The 23,037-nt window shown below is 36.2% G+C and overlaps 1 protein-coding gene across 1 annotated transcript; it reads right to left on the bottom strand.

Moving 5' to 3' along the window:
* Positions 1-239: 239 nt before the first annotated feature.
* LOC114409310 (acetyl-CoA carboxylase 1-like) lies at positions 240-15,629 on the bottom strand. The gene is made up of 32 exons (XM_028372725.1): positions 15,051-15,629; positions 13,858-14,229; positions 13,268-13,474; positions 13,028-13,189; positions 12,717-12,809; positions 12,533-12,628; positions 12,278-12,451; positions 11,784-11,877; positions 11,238-11,425; positions 11,107-11,157; positions 10,992-11,031; positions 9,515-9,639; positions 9,315-9,431; positions 9,145-9,219; positions 8,993-9,049; positions 8,762-8,866; positions 7,980-8,066; positions 7,711-7,902; positions 7,443-7,631; positions 7,176-7,286; positions 7,003-7,089; positions 6,741-6,917; positions 6,263-6,340; positions 6,040-6,162; positions 5,557-5,826; positions 5,098-5,438; positions 4,583-4,820; positions 4,129-4,484; positions 3,826-4,039; positions 3,016-3,192; positions 725-2,878; positions 240-616 (listed from the first exon to the last, which is right to left on the bottom strand). The coding sequence occupies exons 2-32, from the start codon at positions 14,203-14,205 to the stop codon at positions 560-562; spliced, it is 6,783 nt and encodes a 2,260-aa protein (XP_028228526.1). The 5' UTR covers positions 14,206-14,229; positions 15,051-15,629; the 3' UTR covers positions 240-559.
* Positions 15,630-23,037: the final 7,408 nt, after the last annotated feature.

Genomic DNA, 23,037 nt, shown 5'->3' with positions numbered 1-23,037 from the left:
TTTTAATTAATTTTATTTTCAAATTCTAGATCTTACTTCCACATAATTGCTAAAATCCTACTTAAAATTATAATTCTTTGCACGACTTAAACAAAATAAAAATTTAAATCAATTTCAATTTTGTAAAATTAAAATGTTAAATTCTAATTCTAATTTTATGAGTCAATCAGATGTATTAAAACTTGTTGAAAAATTAATAGATAGCTTGATTAATATTTGCCTAAAATCAATGCCAATGGTGATTTGAAACTTTGTGACATCGTCCACCCAAAATTGTTATGCATTAAAAACAATGTTACACATTATTACAATTTTATTCAAATATACCAAAAGAATCAATCAACCAGCAAATAAATAGATGGAACATGGTGATGCCGGTTGTGATCCTCTAACTGCATAAATTAATTACCATCCAAACTCATGTCATTTACACTTTGAAGCAACGGATCCCTTCGGCAATGAGGGATGCTACAGCCTCCTTTCACTTGGGTATAACAACTTAACCAAGGGAATCAACACAAATAAATGTGGTACAATTATAAGACACGAAAAAGGTCCTCTAACCAAGTACCTTGCGAAGTTCATCGGTCAACTTCACGCGACCCGATGGCTCCAACTGCACCAAAATTTGCAAGATACGATGAAGCAAGTATAAATATTAAACAGTTAATGTAACCAAATCATGACAACATAGTTGATGAAATGAAAAGTTCAAGAGCTTTACCTTGCTTAAAAGGGCAGCAAGACCTTGAGGTAGAGCTTGCAAATCTAGAGCTGAGTCACCAATATTTGTCAATTGAAGCAACACTTTCTGCGCACGCAATTCCTTTAGTTTATTCTCGTAATTTGCAGGATTATCCTTCCATCTGAAGAAGGCTTCGTCATCCAACCAAGCATCTGCTCTACCTTTGGCAATATCAGAATTTAAATACCATTCTTTGAGCAAGTTCAGTGCAGATGCATGTGACAATTGGTCACCAGCAGCATCTCTCACACTGTTGATCAGTGACTGCTCACCAATTCTCCTGTGCAGTCTCTGATAGAAGACAGCACGGGAGTTACACCAGTCCAGAACTTCTCTAACGACACCCTTGGCAGCCATTCTTAAGGAAGTATCGTGCAGTTCAGCAAACTTGGTAGCTATCTGGGTATACACAGGCAAAAGCTGTCTCTCGCGTGATTTAATCTGCTGCTGTAGGGATTCAAAGGCCGCGATGTCCCTGTTACTCTTGGCTTCCTGAAGTTTTACCTTCAAAGTTATCAATTGCTGATCAAGTCTACCCATAGACTCCAACAATTCTCTTGTTCTAAATTTGATCTCGATCATTCCTTCTGGCTCAAGGACATTACCTTTAGCTGTTCTATCCGCGTACATTTCGATGTGGTCTGAATTGATTCGACTGTCAACAACAACCCATGCCCCGCCACGGAGTTCGCCCATCATTGGGATGTATACAAATATGGGCTGCTTGTATGTTCTAAGGTTCTCCACAATAGTGGAACCAGCCTGAAGAATTCCTTCAAAAAGGTCCCTTTGCCCTCCTGAAAAGCCTCTCCAGTTTGCAAGAATGAAAAGCGGGAGCTCTTCTCTGTTGAAATCCAATATTGCTTGGGCTGTCTTGGTTGCGGAATCAGGGAACCACACTTGCCCGGCTTGAGGAACAACCCTCTCGTGAGAATCAAGCTGACCAGGATCAGCAGGTATTATTTGCATTACTGTCTGTGTTTCTACAGCAACTATTCCCACAGGGATTCCTCCAAGCTTTGCCCTTCCTGTAACAACTGTTCTTGCCCATCCCTCTAGTGTCTCCACAAAGCTGTCTTTGTCAAAAATTCCTCCCAGCCATCTTCCATTACCATCCAAGGTTCCAGAAATGGCAGCACGAGGATCACACGAGTTTTCTGGGAAATACTCCACTGGTCTTTCTGGAGGATCAAGCGGCTTTACAATGGGAAGTGCACCACCTACATGAGAAGGAATGTAGCTAAGCCACTTCAAAATAGAAGAAATACCTTCAAGATCATCGGAAACTGTAAGATGAACGACTCCGTTAGTTGCCATGATTTTAGGTCCACCAAGTTGCATGTGAGAGCTGTATACCTCCCGACCAAGAAGTTTGTTTAATGCTGAAAAACCAGTAAGAATTATGGGCTGATCAAGCCTTTGTATGCATCTCATCCCAAGCCTAGCAAGATAAGCACCAATTCCAACAGTTCTGCCAGTTACATATGTCAGTGTAAAGGTTTCCTTGTATGCCCTTGAATAAGCACCAGCAATAGCCCCACTTCCACTCAAGTTTTCAACCCCAAGGCCATCCTCCTTGCCAACAATGGTATCAATAACCCATCTGGTTTCTCCACTCTCCAGCTTTAACTCATGTGCTATCACTGAAGATCCAATCCGAGCATAATCCTCAGGTGTTAAATATACATACTGAAAGCCATGCTCAGGATTGGATTCCTCAGACCAACCAACTCTGAAACAGGATTTGACTTCTTCAGCTACACCTAAACGGGCACCAGAATTTGCAGCTAAATAAATTAAAGGTAGTTTTTTTGTACATGCAAGATCAGTTACTGCACGGAAGAATGCATCCTCTCTTGGACCAAAAGAACCAGCCTTGAAGGTCACATCATTTGCAACAACCAATATTGTCCTTCCAGATGGGAACTCAGGGGTACACATTTCCATAAACCAGGCTACCATGCCAACATCGTTGAGTCCAGGGTAACGCTCCACAGGAACAAGAGGAGCACCCCAGCTACCTTCTTTATCCGCAAATTTGAGCTCTGTTACCTTTAAAAGATTTTTATCTTTGGCCCTTTGAAATCCTGGCTGTTGGATTGCCCATGACTGTTCCAAGGCCGTTTCAAATGCCTGCAAGAATTATTTCTCTTCAGGAAATATGTTTTGACTTGTCTTGTCATCCCATGATTACAAAAAGTGGTACACACACACAAACAGACACAGAAAAGAAATCTATAGTTAAACTAAATTCACTAAATAGCACTTACAAGAGGAAAATCGTAGCAGTATGTGGTACTGTTCTTTCTTGCAGAAAGACGCTTTCGGTCAATAACTCCCAAAGGTTGATAATTCTCATTCACTGGCACACCATGCAGTGGACCCTTAATCGAGACTGATCTGTATACCACTTTATGAGTGACGGTATCCTCCTTTTCTCGGTATATCTGAAATTATACAAATTAAGAATTAAATCAATATTTACAAATAGTCTCCATTAATCCTTTCAGTACAGAAGGGGAGATATAGCTATCAATGAGAATATAGTGTTCACTGGTACAAACTGAAGTTCACCATTGTCCTTATTTATATTTTTTAACTTATTAAAGGTCACTTTGTGAATACTGAACAATTTTTAAGATTCAAGAAAAGAGAATAACATTCCACTTGATCAAAAAGAAATCACTCTTTTGACTATTTTTCCCTGCCCAAAGAGCCTTATCAATCAAAAAGGTTTCATCACAGGTCTTCTGAAGAAACTCAAATAAATGAATTGCTGACACACGAGCTGTATTTATGAAATGCTTCATGATTGTAAATACTTTACAGGTATGTAGTATGGTATTTGCGCTTGATGCTAATTAGCATTTCTCTATCCAATATATAGAAAAATGCTCCTTTTTAATTATTAGCATAACCAATCATCTGTTTCACAGTTTTCCCCAGAAGTGTTAATTGTTGATGCTTACAAGAGTGTCACCTACTTTGCTTGTCAAAAACAACATTTTAGACAGATGAATAGAAAATTTGTGGCATGCAGAAAAGATTTCCTTGAAATTTTGAAGTAAATAAAGACTTACATGTACGGTGCATGTATGACCAGTCACATTGTTTACAATGACCCTCCAAGCACCATTTGCCTGTCCACAAGCTGCCATCCAGAGCTTGACTTCCCACACAACAACCCCTAATCTATGCATTCTAACACCAACAGATGAATGGATTTCCCGTGCCAGTTCTTCCAAGATTGCCTCAACTGTTGTTTCTTCTTTCCCAGCATCTATGTTAATTCTCCTGACATAACATCCAAAATGTAAGACAGAGACAAATGCTTCTTGGTCATGCTAAAAGAATATATATGGACAAGTTTTAGCCATAATTACTTGGGATAGGGCACAAGATCATCTATTTGTTGCTCGCGTATGATATAGAGGTACATATGAGCATGTTCAGATTTGATATTGGCATTGTGTGCATTAAGTTCCAACTCCTCCATTGCAGCCATCAAGGACCTAAAAATGCTCCTTGTAGTAAAGGACATGGCCAATTGGGTGCGAGATGTTTCTGCATCCAGCCTTTGATATGAAGAGAATCCTTCATTTGTTGTCGGCTGTCTTAGAAGTGTTCGAAGAAACATTCTTTGAATTGGTTGTGGCTTGTGATCCACAACCGTATATAGATGCCATTGCCGATCTCGAGATGGAGTATACCGTATATTCTCATAGGCTTTAAGTTTGTCCTATAATCAGACAAATGTTTGAGTTTAAGATCAAGCATATAAATGAAATTTTCTTTTTCCCACCTGCTAAAGTAAAGGGACTTGAAAAAATAACTAACCAATTCAAGATAAATGGATAGCGGAGGTTCCAGATGACGCAACAGAGGTTCCTCTGCATAGTAAAGCTTTTCTTCTGACCAGTGAAAGGAGTGCCTCATTGGGGCACGTCCTTCATCCCTTTGAATAATACAGCTGATTACTCTGACACCTGCCGCTCGTATGGTGGAGCCTACTTCATGCTCTTTGAGTATTTTAGCTAACTTATTGATTCTTTCTTGAGCCTGATCCTCATCACCACTGTAAAACACCAAAAGTTGCTTGTCAAGAAGAGAAAGGAGGTTCAGATCAGTAGCTCAACAAAAAGCATATTAGTCCATCTGACACTTAGTTTTCTATAAGAAAACTAAAACTTTAATTTTAGTTGGTGGTCCCATATTGATCCTAATCATCAAACCAATAGCTAAAAGACTGGAACTACTCTATAAATCTCAAATAAAATGTAAGCTATTAAACCATCGATGCTTCAACAATTTGAAAGAAAAAGGTTCAAATTAATGAGTTACTGAAACAGTACCTATCTTGCAGTAAACTCATCTGGTTGTTGATGCCCACTAATCCAATATGCATCATATTGCCATAGTTAACTGGTTCCACAGAACCACTTGTAAGTGCTTCGTGAAGGTTGTTGGTTGCCTCCCTCAATGCAGCACTGATAATTGCAGGCAAAAATTGAAGAGATTTGATTATAACCATCACTCCCCACTTTTTCTCACCATGTTTCTCCTCCACCATTTTATTCAAAGTTTGGTCTTCAACCCCATTCTTCCGTTCAATGTACTCATCATAGAACTCCCAAGTAGCAATAAGACCAGATCTGTGCCATTGCATCCTGACACTCCCTTTGACAAGATATGGCTGATAGAGAATATTTGAAGTTAAAAAAGAATGTGATAATCCCCTTCCATCACCACCCCCAAGGAAAAATAAAAAACAGAAAAATTAAAGTATGAAACTAGCAGTAAAACTGATATACCTGGTAGAGCCTGCGTATATAAGTTTCCACAACCCTCCTCTGAAGGGTGTGATCACTGTGATCAAATAAACCCACGAGGGCATCTTCAACCGCCAAAGGAGCACTCACAAGGTCCTCCATTCGGTCATTAATGGCACTCTTCCTCTTGGGAGTATCAATATTTTCACCATCCTCTGTAAACATCTCTAACTCAGAAAGACTTCTAGCAATGTTGGATCGAAGTTCACTTAATTTAGTTTGTTCCAGCAGTTGACTTGCCTTTAGAGCCAACTGCATCAACAAAATTACAAACCAGGATTTCACTCAAAATGTTCCAAAGATGTAAAAGTATCATCCACAAGATGAAACAAAAGTAGATAATCGAAGGATATATTCACAATGCTCTCCCTGTAGAAGATATGGTATGACCAAAAAATATAACACGATGAATAACATGGAACTCTATTTTCAGCTTGAACAGAACTTCTCAGAGTAATGTCCTACCTCAGAATAATTTGTATGGTTGAGTAAAGAGAAACGGATTAACTGATCCCTATAGGCAGCAGGGTTAGGGTAAACCAATTTATCCATTAGTAGCAATATCAGCTTATTTTTACTCTTGATTCCCTGAAAATCACAAAATGCAGTTAATATAATTGCAATATACTGTCAACAAGATATCCAGTAAGCAAAACACCCAAGCAGAACATGTTATAAAATTTCATACCTGATGAGAAAGCACTATATCAACAATCTTCAATAGATCTTTCTGGTATTGTAGACGCAGACGTTCAATCACATCAGCCTAAACATCAAGGGAAAGGGATATGAATATTCTAGAAAACTAAAAGATAAAGAAAACATTTTTTATAATAGAAGAGCTACTTAGTTCCTGATTTAGATTTTGCTACATGATAAACCAATCATTTGTACATTGGAATGAACAGGCAAAAGAAGAAAACTAGAATGTGTTAATCAGTTTTTATATACAGAACCCCAAGACAATAAATAAACAATTTGATTTAGACAAATATATAATGATCAATTGGAATCTTGCAAAAACAATGCAGCAAAACAATGTATCAAAGATTCTTTTAAGTTTTAACATCACCCAGAAAAAACTACTTTTGAGGGTAGAAATCATAAAGAGTCATAACAGATTACCCACATAATATTAGTACAAGCAGTTGAATAATCATAATAACCTGAATATTATCACTAAATAATTCTTCAACAGAAAGATATTCTTCAAAAAGGGATTGAACAATTATATGGGCATGGCTCTCTCTTCCACCCTCATAAGACTTAACAAGACTCAATAGAGGTTCAACTAGTCTTTCTTGAGCTCCTTTTTCTTTGTCGGGACACGAGGAAAGATGAGCCTGCAGTATAAAACATGCCCCATAAATTATTCACATTAGCAGGGAAAACACCAGAATGAGCAATTCAGGAAAAGCTACTACTCACTTCAAGAATTCCCTTCAATAATTTGGCAGGGAAATCAACAATTTGGGAGCTGGAAATCCCCTCAAACTCCTTATATTTTGATTCTAACTGAAAAACCACATAGTTCAACACCAGCTCAGATTACTTTTAAAGTATTAAACCAGAGAAAAAAAGGTGGCAGGGTATTCCTTTACCTCATTTTTTAGATCTTTGGGAAGACGGGTTGCCAGAACTGCCAAGCACTCTTGCCATTGAAGGAAAGGTAATTCAGGACTATCAAGGCAATTAAGCAAACTTTGCACAACCTGAGATAGTTGTATAGCTTGTTAATAAGACAAGCATATATAAGTTTCATAATAATAATAGAATCCAAAAATCTCCTATCTGTAATGGATGACTCAACCACTTATGAATGCTGTAAAATTACAGTGTTAATGAATCAAGGTGAGGAATTTACTCACTTCATCAATATTGTGCTCATACCCAGCAAGAATCATCCGTGCAGCATTTAAGCTTGCAGCGCATTTCTGATGAACTTTACCAGAAATTGCGGTAGGAGGTCCCAGGACTGGGAAGCTCCCAGTGAAGGGTTCTGCCTTTCTTACAGCTGAAGGATCATCCAGATCAAGCCTTGCTATAAGTTCACCAGCCTGCAAAAGGTGATACAATTTTATTATCTTTTTCAATTTCAACAATTGTACTTCCTATGTGGAATAGAATGCTATATACCTGCATTGCTTGACCTTCAGACATTTTGAAATGAATAATCCCAGAAGCAGGCGAAAGAAGAGGCATGCACATTTTCATGACCTCAACTTCAGCATACGGTGTGTCAGCATCAACATGACTGTCATCTGCAACCAAATATCTCAGAAGCTTGCATGGTGTCTCGGCAACCAACTTCGACGGATCATGATCATTCTGCATAGAAAAAAGAGGTTTAGAAACTTACCTCAGCCACAAAAGAAATAGTTAAGGTAAAAATGAACTCATTTCACCTGAAGCAAGCAAGTCCTTCCATCTATTAGAAGGCGAGTTCCAGCTGCTTCTTCCTCTGCATATATTACATGACTGTTTCCATCCAACTGTAACAAGTGGAAACTGCTAGTTAATAACTCAAGTACCAGATATAGAACAAAAGACCAGTTATAAAATAGTGATGTTATCGATAAAATACCACTGTGTTAGCTAAATTGGAGATAAATTTATAGATGCAGCACAATAATATTGTAGTTTATGACTAGCATGAATTAAAAAGATGCACTTTAGGCACACATGTCATTTCTAGCTAGACTGACCAATCGTAGACTATCCATACTAAAGAATTATCTGATGCTTTAATAAATATCTTTCCAGATATAGTTTGATCAGAGTCTGAACTGTGATAAAATGATGGAATCATTAAATAATGCATAAATCATCTGTACTAAATTACCCACATTCCTTTTCAAGATTTGGCAGAAAAAAGTTTGAACATCTCCAGAAACAGGGAGTACTTTTTCACAAATAACATTTTCTGTAACCTACTGATAGAGAAGCATAATACATCCTAAAAGAGTTTATGCTAAATGATTTAATCATGATAGTAAAATTTTAGAAGCCAGAGCAGCAATAGTTTATGTCTATATCAAAGAAGTTATAACAAAGAATCTAATTATGAATGAAATAGTAATGCAAAATGTTCACAAACCATGGAATGCCATAATGTTGACTATGATGAATAGTACTGTTATGGGCAAAACTACAAAATCAAAAACACACATAGAGAACAAATACTTGCCTGCATTAGCAAACCTCCATCACGTAAAGTATGTATTTCTGCTTCTATCTCTGATTGATTCATTCTCAATCTATAACTTCCAGACCCACCTCGTATCATGTCAATCTAGAAATAGTTTTACAAGACATGAATTACACATTGGTTATTGCCAATGATGGCAGCATAAGTCTCCACAAAGGTAAGGAGACAACAAAAAGTGCCCATCAAATTAAAATTGATAAGAATAAATACCGTATATTTGCTTCCTTCAATGTTCAAGGACACTTGAGAATGGACAAGAGATATGTGCTGTCATAGTTATAAACTAAATTAGAATCACTAGATAATAAGGGTTTAAGTGGACAGTGAGAACTATATGGTCTTCCCATTTAGACACAATATACCTTGGGAGGGATTTGTCCCTTTTCAAGATAGCCAACATAATCTGAAACCAAAGCTGCACTGCTAGTGGAAGCTTTCTGCATTAATAGGAAGAAGCACAGGTCATGAATTCCACCATATGAAACTAAAAAAAAGTCAAAGAGAAAAGGATATAAAAAACAAGTTTGCTTACATAGAGTGCCCCTCCAACGACAGAAAGATACCAGGGAGGCCTCTCTGCTCTAACCCGCATTGCAATTCTACTGTCCAGCCAACCTGTGTGAATTTTGTTTTCTCTGTAGTCTGAAGCCTGAGATCAAATATTTTACTAATGTCAATTCAGCATTTTAAACAGCTTCTATAAAATAATTTCTCGTCATGTGAGTAATTTACATTCAGAAGATCAATGGTGTAATCAACATTGGTACGGATTTCTCCCCGAATCTGAATCTCCTTCAGCCCCAGAACCATATTTGCAATTGCTAAGGCCCTAGATTCTCCAAAAGCAAAAACATGCCCTGAGGTAAAAAGATACAATATTAGAAGCTAATATAAGGTGAGTTTTAGTATGGGAATTGTGTAAATACATGATTGTAAGAACAAGAAAGAATGTTATGGAGAATTGATACCCTACAGTTAAAAATTCACCAATAGTGAAGTTTGTTATATAAATTACTTAACACAAGAATCAATATCTGTTAATCATTATCAGAAGCTCTCACTAACTCTGGGAAATCCTTGAGTGGACATGATATTTTGCTTCTTTTCTCACAAGTCACAATAATAATCATCCCTATTCCCTAGCTCCCATAATCTAAAAGACCCCTCTCCATTTCCAGAACCTTATTTCCCTCTCCACCCCCACAATTTATGCAACGCCACTGTTTCTTTTTGTTTTATTCAGGAAAGTTGCACAATTATGAGTAAATACATCAAATGCTGTTACACCATATGTACCTACTGGAGGTACATAGTCCATTTAATACCACTAATACAATTATAAGTATGACAACCAACATAAAAATGCAATGAATATGAATTGTCAATTACATAGCCATTGCTTGTTAAGAAATCATTACGTCACAAGAGGAAAAATTATTCATCACTATTATCAACAATGCAGCTGCTTTAAATGTGTGGAAACCTATGAAGAACAATTTTACATACACAAGCAAATGCGCTCATATCCATGAAAATCAGCTAGTACCTATATTTACTATATCTCATATTCATTAAATTTTTTTTCCTATTGACTAATGCATTTAAATTTCTGTTTCTGCAACCTCCCACCAAACCCAACTGTACATCCTAGCTCTTGCTCTACTACTTAGATCATGAATTCAAACATTAATCATATTTCCCATAACAAGGCAATATGTATTGCTCATTATGCACTAAAAGAATATGCATTAGGTAAAAATGAACAAAAAAGACCTATACATTAATATATCTGTTAGATTCCATCTTAAAACCAATAGGCATTAAGTGAAGTTGTTCAACTACTATATAAGTTGCAGCCCAAGAATTGAGACAGGCAATGTGGGACTTTCTAACATCCCCCTCCACAAATGCCTGTCAAAACAAGTGATGCCTACCGGAATAGGTTATTCACGATGATGAGTTATAGGCTCTAATACTATGTTAAATTCCACATTAAAATCAATTGGCGTTAAGTGAACTTCCAACAAATATATAAGTTACACCCAGGAATTGAGGCAGGCATTGTGGGAATTCCAACAATATCAACATGATATTATGGAATCTGCAATTTCCCAATTGAAGATCACAATGATAAATAGAGTATTTGAAAATCAATAATAGTTAATTTGTCTACTATTATTTTTTTAATTAATTAATAGTTACTACTTACCAAACTGTGAATCTGAGAATTCATGAATTCCTCCTCCAGACTGCAAATAGTTCAAAAAACTTTAGCACCCCAACATTTTTAAGTTATGCCTGCATTGAAGAAACAGAAGACTTACCTTGACAGAGAAGTATGCCCACACATTTGGCTTGCTTTTAAAGCTAAGCTCCTGCACAAATACTTGAACTCAGTACAAGTTACTGGATGAATGAAGTAAAAGATGAGATTGCTGTTGGACTTGTAATTAACCTGCACTTTGCCACTTGTAGGCTTAAAACCATCATCAGGGTCCTCACTAGTTACTCGCACTGCCACACAATGACCTTTTGGCCTCGTAGATTGTGCTTTGTCAAAATCGAAAGGGGTAGCTAAAACAGATGTTTTTCTCCAGGCATCATACCCTCCACCATGTTCCACCCCATAGAAACGCCTTATCTCTATTAAATGAGACACATGTAAGAAATCAAATCAATTAGCAAACAAGAATAAAGTAAAGAATAGTAAAGAATAGGTTTCACTATTCATTTGGTCCCTACTGTTGCCCACATTTAATTTTAGTCTCTATATGAGAAAATTGTAAGTTTTAGTCCCTAATAATTTTTTTGTGGTGATTTATCACTGTAAGGAAGTTTTCATAGCAGTTTCACGCTGCCAAAAAAATTTCTCCGGTGTTAGCAATAAGGGCCAAAACTTAACTTTTATGCATGTGCATGTGTAGGGACTAAAACTTAAAATGGGGACTACTATAAGGATCAAGTGAATAATTTAGCCTAAAGAATATATCTGAAGTTGTACCAGGAATTTGCCAGAGAGGGATACCCATCCCAATGGCAACTTGTGCTGCTGGCAGATTTATCTCTGCTATCCACTCAGTAACAGGATGTTCAACCTATATAACAATCAATATAGCAAAACAATCACTGATGGTGAAAAATAAAGGAAAAATGAAATAACATTAAAAAACAAAATAGGGTCTATAAAACAGGAAGAGCTGATTTCAAGCACCACCACCATCCATACAAAATCTCCAAAAATATACAGAAGCATTTCCCAAACATAATCACTAGGCTAAAATGCCTATGTTACCAAAAAAAAGTGTTATCATAAAAACACAATAGTCACTTCCATGTCCATTTTAGAATAAAATACTGGCATATTAATCATAATCAAATGGAGAACAAAAGTCAAAAGGAGAATAAGTTACAAGAGATAACAAAATAATTATGATGCAAGTCAGAACCAAGGTTATAACATACAATAAAGATAGAACCGATCTAGTCAACAGTTACCTGTAGCCGAGGGTTCAACTCTAAAAAGTAGTACTCGCCAGTTTCCATACTAAAAAGATACTCAACAGTAGCCGCCCCAACATAATTTACAGATTTAGCCAACCTTCTAGCTGCCTGTTCCAATTGTTTCACTGTTTCTATGGGTGCTACAGTAATGGGACCCTCCTCAATAATCTGTTACAAACAATTGATTAGGCCATTTATGAGACTCATTTCACCATGGCAATTTGGAGTGGCAACAAAATGTTTTTGTACCTTTTGGTGCCTCCTTTGAATACTGCAATCACGGCTATGCAAAGCTGCGACATTACCGTACTGATCACAAAGTAACTGGACTTCTAGATGTCGGCTCTACTTAGAAACAAAAGAGATAATCAGAATACGACCATGACTCCAAGAATCAAGTTCATTCAGATCAAAGATCAGTGGATTATCTAACCTGGGATGCAACCTTCATTATAAATATGGGAGAACCTGGAACTTCACCTTGAACTTGCTTGAACAATGCCCTTACCTCATCATCATTATGAACCTAAAAGATCCATACGCCTGTTAGTTTCTAAACTTTGCCAAACAAATCATACCAAAATAAGATTGGCACAAAGTTTCTTGTTCTTATAGGTATTTATGCAGTTTTCAATTTGAAAACAATTAACATACTCATGGAAGACAAAATTACTTACAAGATTTACAGCATGAATGCTATAGAATTTTCTAAATGCTACAGTATTGATTATGCAAGAAGCAAACCTTTCTTATTCCTTTACCACCACCACCCCAAGATGCCTTGATCATTGCAGGGTATCCTACAACTTGACAACTTGCCACCGCTTCCTCTGTGGTATAAACACAGGCTTCCCGATAAATTTCGTCAGGAATAGTAATCAAGGAACTTTCAGGCGGAATTTTCACCTGTAAGAAGAAATTTCACGTCATGAGCTGGGCATCCCTTAAAAAAGAAAGGCACTATAATGGGAGATAGAAATTTACATGAGAACCACTCCATGGAAGGGTTGGCACTTCTGCTGCTTGAGCAATCAATGATGAACCAATTTTATCTCCCAATGCAGCCATAGATATAGCAGGAGGTCCAAGAAATACAATTCCTTTTGCTTTTAATGCATCTGGGAGCTCAGGATTTTCTGATGCATGACCCCAACCAGGCCACACAGCATCAACATGAGTTATCTCAGCCATCTGGGAAGTACATTGCATGCCAGTAAGCAGAATATATAAGTTATATAGGTAAAAAGAATCATTATTACATAAGCACTAAAATCTATAATGACAAGAATAACCTGAATTTAACTATAGGAAACAAGAAAGACATTTAGCAACAGTAACCGATTATGCAATACGTATTTTTATCTAATGACTATTTCATGTCATGGGAGGTGGATAGCGTTATGTTTCTTCTAGATGGCATTCAAATCAATAACTTTTATAACAAGCAGAAAAATATAAATGAACATTTTCAAGTATAATTGCCATCCATACTTTGTCGCTTTCAACTTTCCTGACCAAAAACTGCTATGGCAATTACTTGAAGTACAAAATCTCATGAAGTCAACAGAACACACCTCAAGAATAAGCTGCACGTTGGCATAGTTATTGTTATTGGTCCCACCAGGTACTTCCACAAATTGATCAGCTATTCTGATATGTTCTGCATTGATTCTCATGTCCTCTGGAGTAGCCATGGCAACCAACAAGATGGCTTTCTCTGAGCCAAATGTCTCATAGGCCCAGCTCCTAACACTACGTATAAACTTGACTGCTGCCATTCCATTATTTGCAATTAATATACTGTGAATTGGCCTGTTTCCGCAAAGGGCATTGCAGAAATCATCTACTTCAGATATTGCAGCAGGGGGCCTATTTGGCAGTACACTGTTTACATATCCATTCCTATGCCCAATGTCAGCCATTACTGTGCTCCTTCGATAAGTCTCCTATGAACAGCACAATAAAAAATAGATTACAAGCAGCTCAAGACATATGAGAATCAATTAGGAATTAGGATTCTTTTATTTCAATTTATATTGCTTGTTCAGTAATGAAATTCTGGAAACTTTCTGAAGAATCTTTGTTCAACTTATTAATTATTATATAGATGAAACTCGAGATAAAGCATATATTTAAGCAGTACAAAATCCATCTCAACTTTCACTGGCAAGATTGACATGAAGTAAGAGAAAATGGACTGATAAAAAAAAAGGCTGCTAAGTTCTGTTTGGTGAACAACATATGGACTTGATAAGAAACTCCAGATTTAGAAACACTCAGGACTGTGGCTGATATGGTTAACTCATTTGGCAAATCAATATTCCAGCCGTAAAATTCTGTTACAAACTCATTCCTCCCAAACCTGCAGCTTTCACTGTAAGATGCAAACAGCCAAACACGGCCTAGTAGCTCACTCTCTCTCTCAGATGCGGTAAGGCGAAAACATCAATTACAAAAACAAAAATAAAAAAGGTCAGCATCTCATGATAACTCACTACCTTTTCAATCAATTAGCCCCTCTAACTTCCGATTTAGCAAAAAATGACAATTTTTTTATTGGAGCCTCCAAACCAAAACCAATTCTAAACAAAAGGGCATCAAAGACTCTTCCTTAAATTCACCAACAACATAGAATTCAGCTACCTTTAGAACATCTCAATAAAAGGGGTTGTAAAAAATAAAAATAAAAATGAAGTCAAGAGAATCAATCAAGCACATGGAACACGGATAGAATAAGGAGGAGAAACAGTCACAAGCAAACACAGACCTTGGGGAGAAAGCTGTGGTGACGAAATCAAGAGTTTCTTTTTAATTTTATTCTACCAAATTGGTGGGAGTTTGGGAAGCACTGGGAGCATAAGAAGGTGAATTATAAGTGAGAGGAGAGGTGTTGGGTTAGTTCATGTAAATGGTGATGCTGAGGATCAATCAGTGATAAAAATCCAAACCAAACCAAAAGGTTGGATGGGGTTGAGTGAGGTAGGTTTGGTTTTGGTGTTGGTATTGGGTTGGGGCCTGTTGGAGTGTTGGGTCTCTCTCTTTCTTCAATGAAAGCTGCACGTGGTACCTGCCAATGCCACACCTCTCTTAGTAGTAGTAGTAGTTCCCAGCTACCCCTTTCACTCTCTCTCTCTATGTGGCTGGTGAGAATGAATAAATTAGTTGTTGTTTGTAGTAGTGAAAATGGTTCAAAGAATTTGGGGGGTTTGCATAGGGAAGAGGAGGAGAAGCATGTCACGTCATCAATGAATGAATCACATAGTAATAACATACATATAATCACGTAGAATAAGGTGCCTCTATTGACTATGCGTTGTTTTTGTTTTGTTGGCTGGTGTTGTTTGTCCACCAACCCTTCTTCCTTATAATCAGTAGTAGATGAGTCAAATATGGAAGCGATGCTTCCTCCTATTTTCATCAACAAACAAACACGCCAGCCACCATCTCCACTTGTATCCCTTTTTTCTATTATTTTATCTAAAACTACATGTTTCCACCTCCAGTATCATCATGTTAATTCGAGTTATAATTGATATCAAATTTTTAAGGCTACAAAATTTCTTTTCAATTTTGCGGTTGATGCATAATTTATTTTTTCCTTTTGAATATTTATATCAAATATCAGCAAAGTTTCCGGAGTGAAACTCTGATTTTAATTAAGAATAATAGCATAAAAAAAATATGATGAGAAATTGCATCCAAGTTTTATCTTAATAAATATGAAATGATTACATATACTAAATAAGAAAAAATCAATTAAAATGTATTGTATATTATGATCTATTTGTAAATTTTTATTTATACAGTTATAATTTTAATTAGATTTGAAACGATTATTTTACACAATATATCAAAACTAAACTCGGATTAAAAAATAACATTTAGTACGTTTATTGCACGTGTTTGTTTGTGCCTTTAAATGAGACATATTTGCTTTTGTCTATTTTTTTTTTCCTGCCAAACTATAAAATTAATATTTTCAATGGTCATTATTAGTGTATAAACAACGAAAGATGGTGATGGAAAAAGATTAGCATTGTTTAATACAGTAACAAACGAATACGATAATATAAGAAATGATTTCTTGCCTACTTAACAGGTTGTCATTGTCATTTTTGTGTGGATAAAATTGTAACTATGGTTATTCGGTTAGGAATTTTTTTATTTGTTTATATTTACACGTGTAAGGAGAGATTTTTTTTTCTTGAAAAGAAGGTATTCTCATAACTGAATAACTGAAAATCATGAGATTAACTCTCAAGACCTAAAGATTATAGGTGAATTTTGTCTTTCCCAACAAAATCTTGTTTAGAGGTATGATTAAGGGATCAATCTCTGTCATCATACTCGGTTAAATCTTATTGGGTACGCAGAGATAGCATTTCAATAAATTATGGCTTCGGTTATGGTTGGAGGTTAGGTTTATTCATGACATCCTGGCCTGTGGTCCACGATTTTGGCTTTAAGTTAATGGGAGAAGTGGGACGATGAATGATACACAAAAAGTCAATCTAATCAATTTTTTCACATATATTTCACAAGTTAAAAGAAAAGAATTAACTCAAACAAGATGAATTGACTCAACCGCAGAACTTTGTAAACTAATGATGGTTTTGAACCAAAGGGGTTTGAAGTACAATAAGAATTGTTCTGTTTACTTTGTTGAAGATTTAACCTTTTTTTATGTTTTAGAGTGGGTAGGTGATGACCAGTTTGATTTTGGTAATCTACGTCTGTGGCTGTTCTTAGGTCTCACGTTGAATGGATTTTTTTTTTTGGAGCATATAATCCAAAGCTCGATTAAGTTCTATTGGACAAAAAAAAAATTACAAAATTGCAATATGATGACGAGAAAGGGTCCATGTAGGCTGGCAAACATCCATCCAAACAAAAAAAATAATAATATTTCTTATATATCCTACATATGATTTATCGAATTCGTATTAACATGTTTAAAATATAATTTTTTTCAATTAGGTCATTTTGTTAGTTCAAAATACCTGTATAAGATATATGATGCACCAAAAGTTTTTTCAAGTTGCAACATCAACGACGATTTTATGAAAACTGTTAAGAAAAATTTGTGGTAACATTTTTGTAATTAAAAGGACGCATTAACAACAATTTATGGAAAAATCGTCGTTATGTATTATGAGTTAATGACACTTTTTAGAACAATCGTAGTGGTTGTTTTCTCTAGAACCTATTGCTGCTTAAATTTCATTCTCAATCACATTACTATAACTCGATCTCACACTCGCGCCCAAGCCCTAAAACCCCTAAGTCACCAGTGCTCTTGTTTCGTCATCAATGATGAAGTTGTGAACCCTCACTGTCGCTTTCACCTCTGTCACGCCAAATCGGAGGGGTCCAAAACAATGCGCACTACTAAAAAATAGGGTTTCAACATCGATTATTAAGGACTTTCAACATCGGTTATTAACCAATGTTGAAAGTACCAACGTTGAAAGTATTATCGTTAACATCGGTATTCCAAAACCAATGTTAATATAAAATTACAACATCGGTTATTTAAATAACCGATGTTATATAATAAGAATTATAAAAAAAAAGTTATATATCTTCGTATCAACATTGGTTTTTACCCAAACCGATGTTAATATATGTAGACAACATTTGTTTTTAGTAAAAACCGATGTTGTATATTTACATCAATTTTGGTTAAAAACCAATGTTGCCTGTGATAAAACAACATTAGTTTTTAATAAAAATTGATGTTGTTTTCTGATAACAGACATCGATTTTTGGTAAGAATCAATGTTGTTATATTACCAGCAACATCGATTTTTGGAAAAAATCATGTTATTGATGAAGCTTAACATCGGTTTTTTAAAAAATTGATGTTAAAATAACATAAAACATCACTTTTTACAAAAAAAAAAAAAAAAACCAATGTTGTTTTTAGGATTTTTTTAATATGTTGTCTTTTTTTAATAACCCCAAAATTAACATGCAAATTTTAAAAGTAGAACCATGACATATAATTTTCATTCTGTTTTGAAACAGTTTTTACTAGAAATTCCATCAAAAATTTATTAATTACTATGAATTAAAAGAATATTTAATGTTAAGGAGACACGAATTGTAAATAATGTAAAGTAACTAAACTACAATTCCAAAATTGCCTAAACACTAATTGTTTCATTCTTAACTTTCAAATAATATGTTGCCCACTGGATGCGAAGCGCCTTCAATCTCTCTGGTTCCAATGGTCTAGCATCAATGAAATATTGCATGATATAATAAAACATAAGTGAATAATATATAATACCAATGGTAACAAAACAAAATATGTTTGAATTAAACAATTGTCATTTCCCAATTATTCTTGAAAATTCCAAAGATTATAGTTGACATCCAGTGCATGACGTAATACCCACACTCAATGTTTCCTTTTTGTCTATTACACTAAATACATTATGAAATTTAGATATTCAATGTTAAGTATAAATTAGTCTACACAATATTAAAATATAACTAGAAGCATTATTTAAATAACTTACTTTAACAACAATCTACCTAGCAACAACCTTGGATTTACTTTGTGGAGTATCGTCAAGTCCTTTCAAAGCACTATTGAATACAAACATGGTTGCGTATTGTACAATTAAAATATTGATGTTCCCGACTAATGCTAATGCAAATGTATTGAAAAATAGGACTAACCTGTTATGCATCAAACAAAACCAAATGACAACATTTTCCTTAGGCAAAATGACGACCATTTGACAATGTGCACTACAGTGGAGAACAATATAAGTTATTATACTATTATACATTAATTAAATTCATTTGTTCAGTTTAGCTTACCCATTCAAGTAAGCTCCTAGGTATACATCCCTCCTTGAATTCTGCATCCAGTTCAAATTGCGATTACCCAGATCTTTGTATGGACTGTGGCTCAAGGAATCCATACACATTGGCATTCCCTACTCGCATGCTTGTCTCTCGGTCATATGCCTATTGTTGTTAAAATAGAGTAAATTATGTATGAATTTAAAATAATAAGTTAGGTAGTAAACAATAATGTAAACTGATTTACATAATCCACAACTGTATAACAGAGATGCTGAGACATTGACCATCATGTGCTATTTCAGATAGATCTTCATGCTTTATGTACAAGGGAAAGTTGTCATTAAATACCCCAAACACGGTAGCATCCCACATAACCTGCAACGACTTTAGAAAAAGTTGTGGGATAGTCAATGTTATCAGATATAGGGGATCATCGACATCATGATCCACCCTATCTGCAAGTTTCACCGATCCCACAGCTCCCTGTTTATCCAACACAGTTAATTAACATAATTTAATTACAGTGAACACTTTAATTGAAAAAAAAGCATTTAATGACACTGAAATAAATGTTCTGATAAATACTTGATAAGATGTGTCGGCCAAGCAAGGAAGGTGTTAAGTGTCTGTCCCACTAACTTAACCTCTTCAGTGGGTATAAGAATGGGAGCATTTGCATCTCTAACCTCCTCAACACCAACCTTGACTTGATCATGGAGTAAATGAATGTTGTGAACGGTTGTGGACCCCTCATAAAGTCTTCCTAGGGCAACCAGGTGAGGAGGATTTTCTTTGACATGTAACCCGCATTTGTCTGAGTCACCTGTGTCTGGATCGTTCCCTGAGGGATCAACACAACTCTCCTTTATGCTGACACGAGCAGCTGAAGGACCAACCTTAGGCTCAGGAGGCAGCGCGAGTCCTTGTGATTGCATCAGCAATTGAAACTAGGACTGCATCTGGCTGAAGGATAACATTAGTTGTCGAGTCACTTTTTCTATGATCGACTCCTCCAGTTGGTCCCTGATTTTTTGCGTCAGCTGCTCCAGGTCTTCGGGAGCCATGGACGAAGACGTGCAGGAGGTCCTTGAAGTCGGTCCAAAGTATTGCTTGATCATGACATCGGCTCCAGCAACACGCACACGACTAGGGTGTTCTAGTTGCCTAATGGCAGCAGTCGGTACATCCTGACGTCCATGGGCGACAAAGAAACCTTGTGAGGCCTGCTCCTCCAATGAATTCTGTAAGGAACACATTTATTGGTTTACTCAATCACACAATAAACATAAATAATTGCAATTAACAATTGAAAGTGATTTACAATTTTGTCAGCGATTTCCTTTGAGCCTCAAACGTCATTTGCCCAATTTTCTTGGTGTGAGCCATATTCCACTTCACATGTCGTCTGATGGGAGATGGAGGATCAATCACGGTGTCAATGCTTCCGAATTGAGCAGCTTCCTCCAATTGTTTCTTTTTCTTCTCCTCCATCAACTTTTGTTCTAGATATTCATAACCCCCACGAGACAACACGTGAAGGGCAGTGTTTTGTTTTTGGATGACCTGTGTCTTTTTTCGCACATCCAGTAAAAATTAAACATTATTGAAAGTTATCATTATAATGTAAAATAATAAGTGAATTTAAAGTTTAAAACAATGAAAATCACAAAGTTATCTCCCACGAAGGGTCTCTGCGGCTTTGACAAAATTGGGTCCACTTCTCCTTGCTAATGCCGTACTTTTCACATACAGTGTCCTCGACAATGTCCTTGTCAGCTGCAAGTGCCTATTTCGACATCAAGTTAGACTTAAACTGTCTGCACTGCTCCCCTACTATCTGAAGTATTTTCTTTTTTGTCCATAGATCAGATGCTTCAGGGATATCAAATTTAGCCTGACAAACAAAAAATTACATTTTATTGTTACTAAATTAGAATTTTTTTGTTAATAAAAAAAAATGCAACATTTATCTAAAATACCTGAATATCCTCCTATATCAAATCCTTCTGAGCAATAATAACTTGTTTCCAATTCTTGTATGTCACATCCACTTTATCACGAGCGACGATCCTCAAATATGTTCTTAACTTTTTTTTGTGGGGACCGTCCACTTTGTCGATAGCAGGATCCACATGGACCAGGGGTCTTTCTGCCCCAACTGGTCTAATCGCTAATGATCTTAGGCATGTGGCCTTTCTTGTCTACTTCAAGGTAAACGACGAATGTGATGCTGCACTAGTAGAAGAAGGAGAGCTAGGTTGTGTAGCCATTTTCCCGTAAAAAAAAACATTATTTTAGGATGTTATCAACAAAACTCAATAACTTATGTAATTCAATGGACTGAAATTAATTACATAATAAAAAAAATACATTAGATGATGTTAATTAATTCTCCTTCATCATGAACATTACGATTAGCATGAACGTCGTCAATTTCTTCTTCAACGATGTTAGGCGACATCTGTGTGGACAAAGGACTAACATAAGTATCAATATACATCATCTTCAACATTAACACCTATTGTTTTCCCGTGTAGAACCATTGACCACCTTTCATCACAAGGGTCTTCAACATAAAATACCTGTTTAGCTTGTTCTACCATGATGAATGGGTCATTCTGGTAAGCGAGTTTCTTAAGATCTACCAATGTAAATCCCAGATCATCGGTCCACACATCGATATTGCTGTCAACCCACTTACATTTGAAAACACAGACAGTGAATTTCGCATAGTTAAGCTCTCATATTTCTTCAATGAAACCAAAGTAAGAGATGGAAGCTACACAGAGATTGTCATCATGTACACTAGTGAAGTGTTGAGATTCAGCCCTTAGGATAACCCCTCTGTTTTGCATTGTACTTTTCTCGTCTTGTGCTTTTGTATAGAAGGAATACTTGTTTATATCATATCCTTGCCAAGTTATAACATTTCTTTTAGGTCCATCTGCTAGCTTTCTTAACATTTCAGAAGCATTATCATTAACAAAGATTGTATCCTTGAACCAATCTAGGAAAATCTTGTTATGCTCTTTCAAGACCCTGTTCTTTGACATATATTTTTGGATTACTTTCCTTCACTAAACCTTCATGGTGATGTATGGCAAAACTTCATTATTGTTATTCAATACATACAAATGAGCTTTGTCAAGTCATTAATGGTACAAAAAAACATTACACGCAAATAAAAAGTCTCATTTCGAAACCTATCAAACACTAAAATCCCCTCGTCCCACAACTTTGTCTAGTCTTCAATCAAGGGATTGAGATAAACATCGATGTCATTTCCTGGCTGTCATGGGCCCGATATCATCATAGACAACATCATGTATTTTTGCTTCATGCACAACCAAGGAGGCAAATTGTAAATTACTAGCAAAACTGGCCATGAACTGTGTTGAGTGCTTAAACTGCCATATGGATTCATTCCATCAGTGGCTAGTCCAAGCCTAAGATTTCTTGCCTCTTTGCCAAAATTTGGATACAAACGATCAATCTTTTTCCACTGGGAGGAATCAATTGGATGACAGAGCATTCCATCGCAGTTTTTCCCATTTGCATGTCATGTAAGGTCTTTTGCATCACCTCCATTAGCAAACAGACACTTAAACCTTGGAATGACGGGAAGATACCACAACACCTTCGCTGGGGGGCCCTTCTTTGAGTTTTCATCACTACTATACTCATCGTCATCCTTCACTTTGTACTATGATACCTCACACCTAGGGCATTTGGGCATTTCTTGAAATTCATATATGTACAATATGCAATCATTTGGGCAAACATGAATCTTCTGATACTCCATACCCATTCGACACAATATCTTCTTGGCTTGATAGTAACTTTTAGGCAACATGTTTTCCTCTAGAAGCATATCATGCACTACTTGAAGCAGTGAACTAAAGCTTTTGTCACTCCACCCATATCTAGCCTTCACA

This window comes from Glycine soja, chromosome 4 (genome assembly GCF_004193775.1).
Source record: "Glycine soja cultivar W05 chromosome 4, ASM419377v2, whole genome shotgun sequence".
In the NCBI taxonomy this organism is placed as follows: domain Eukaryota; kingdom Viridiplantae; phylum Streptophyta; class Magnoliopsida; order Fabales; family Fabaceae; genus Glycine; species Glycine soja.
This window is presented reverse-complemented; position numbering and strand designations above follow the sequence as displayed.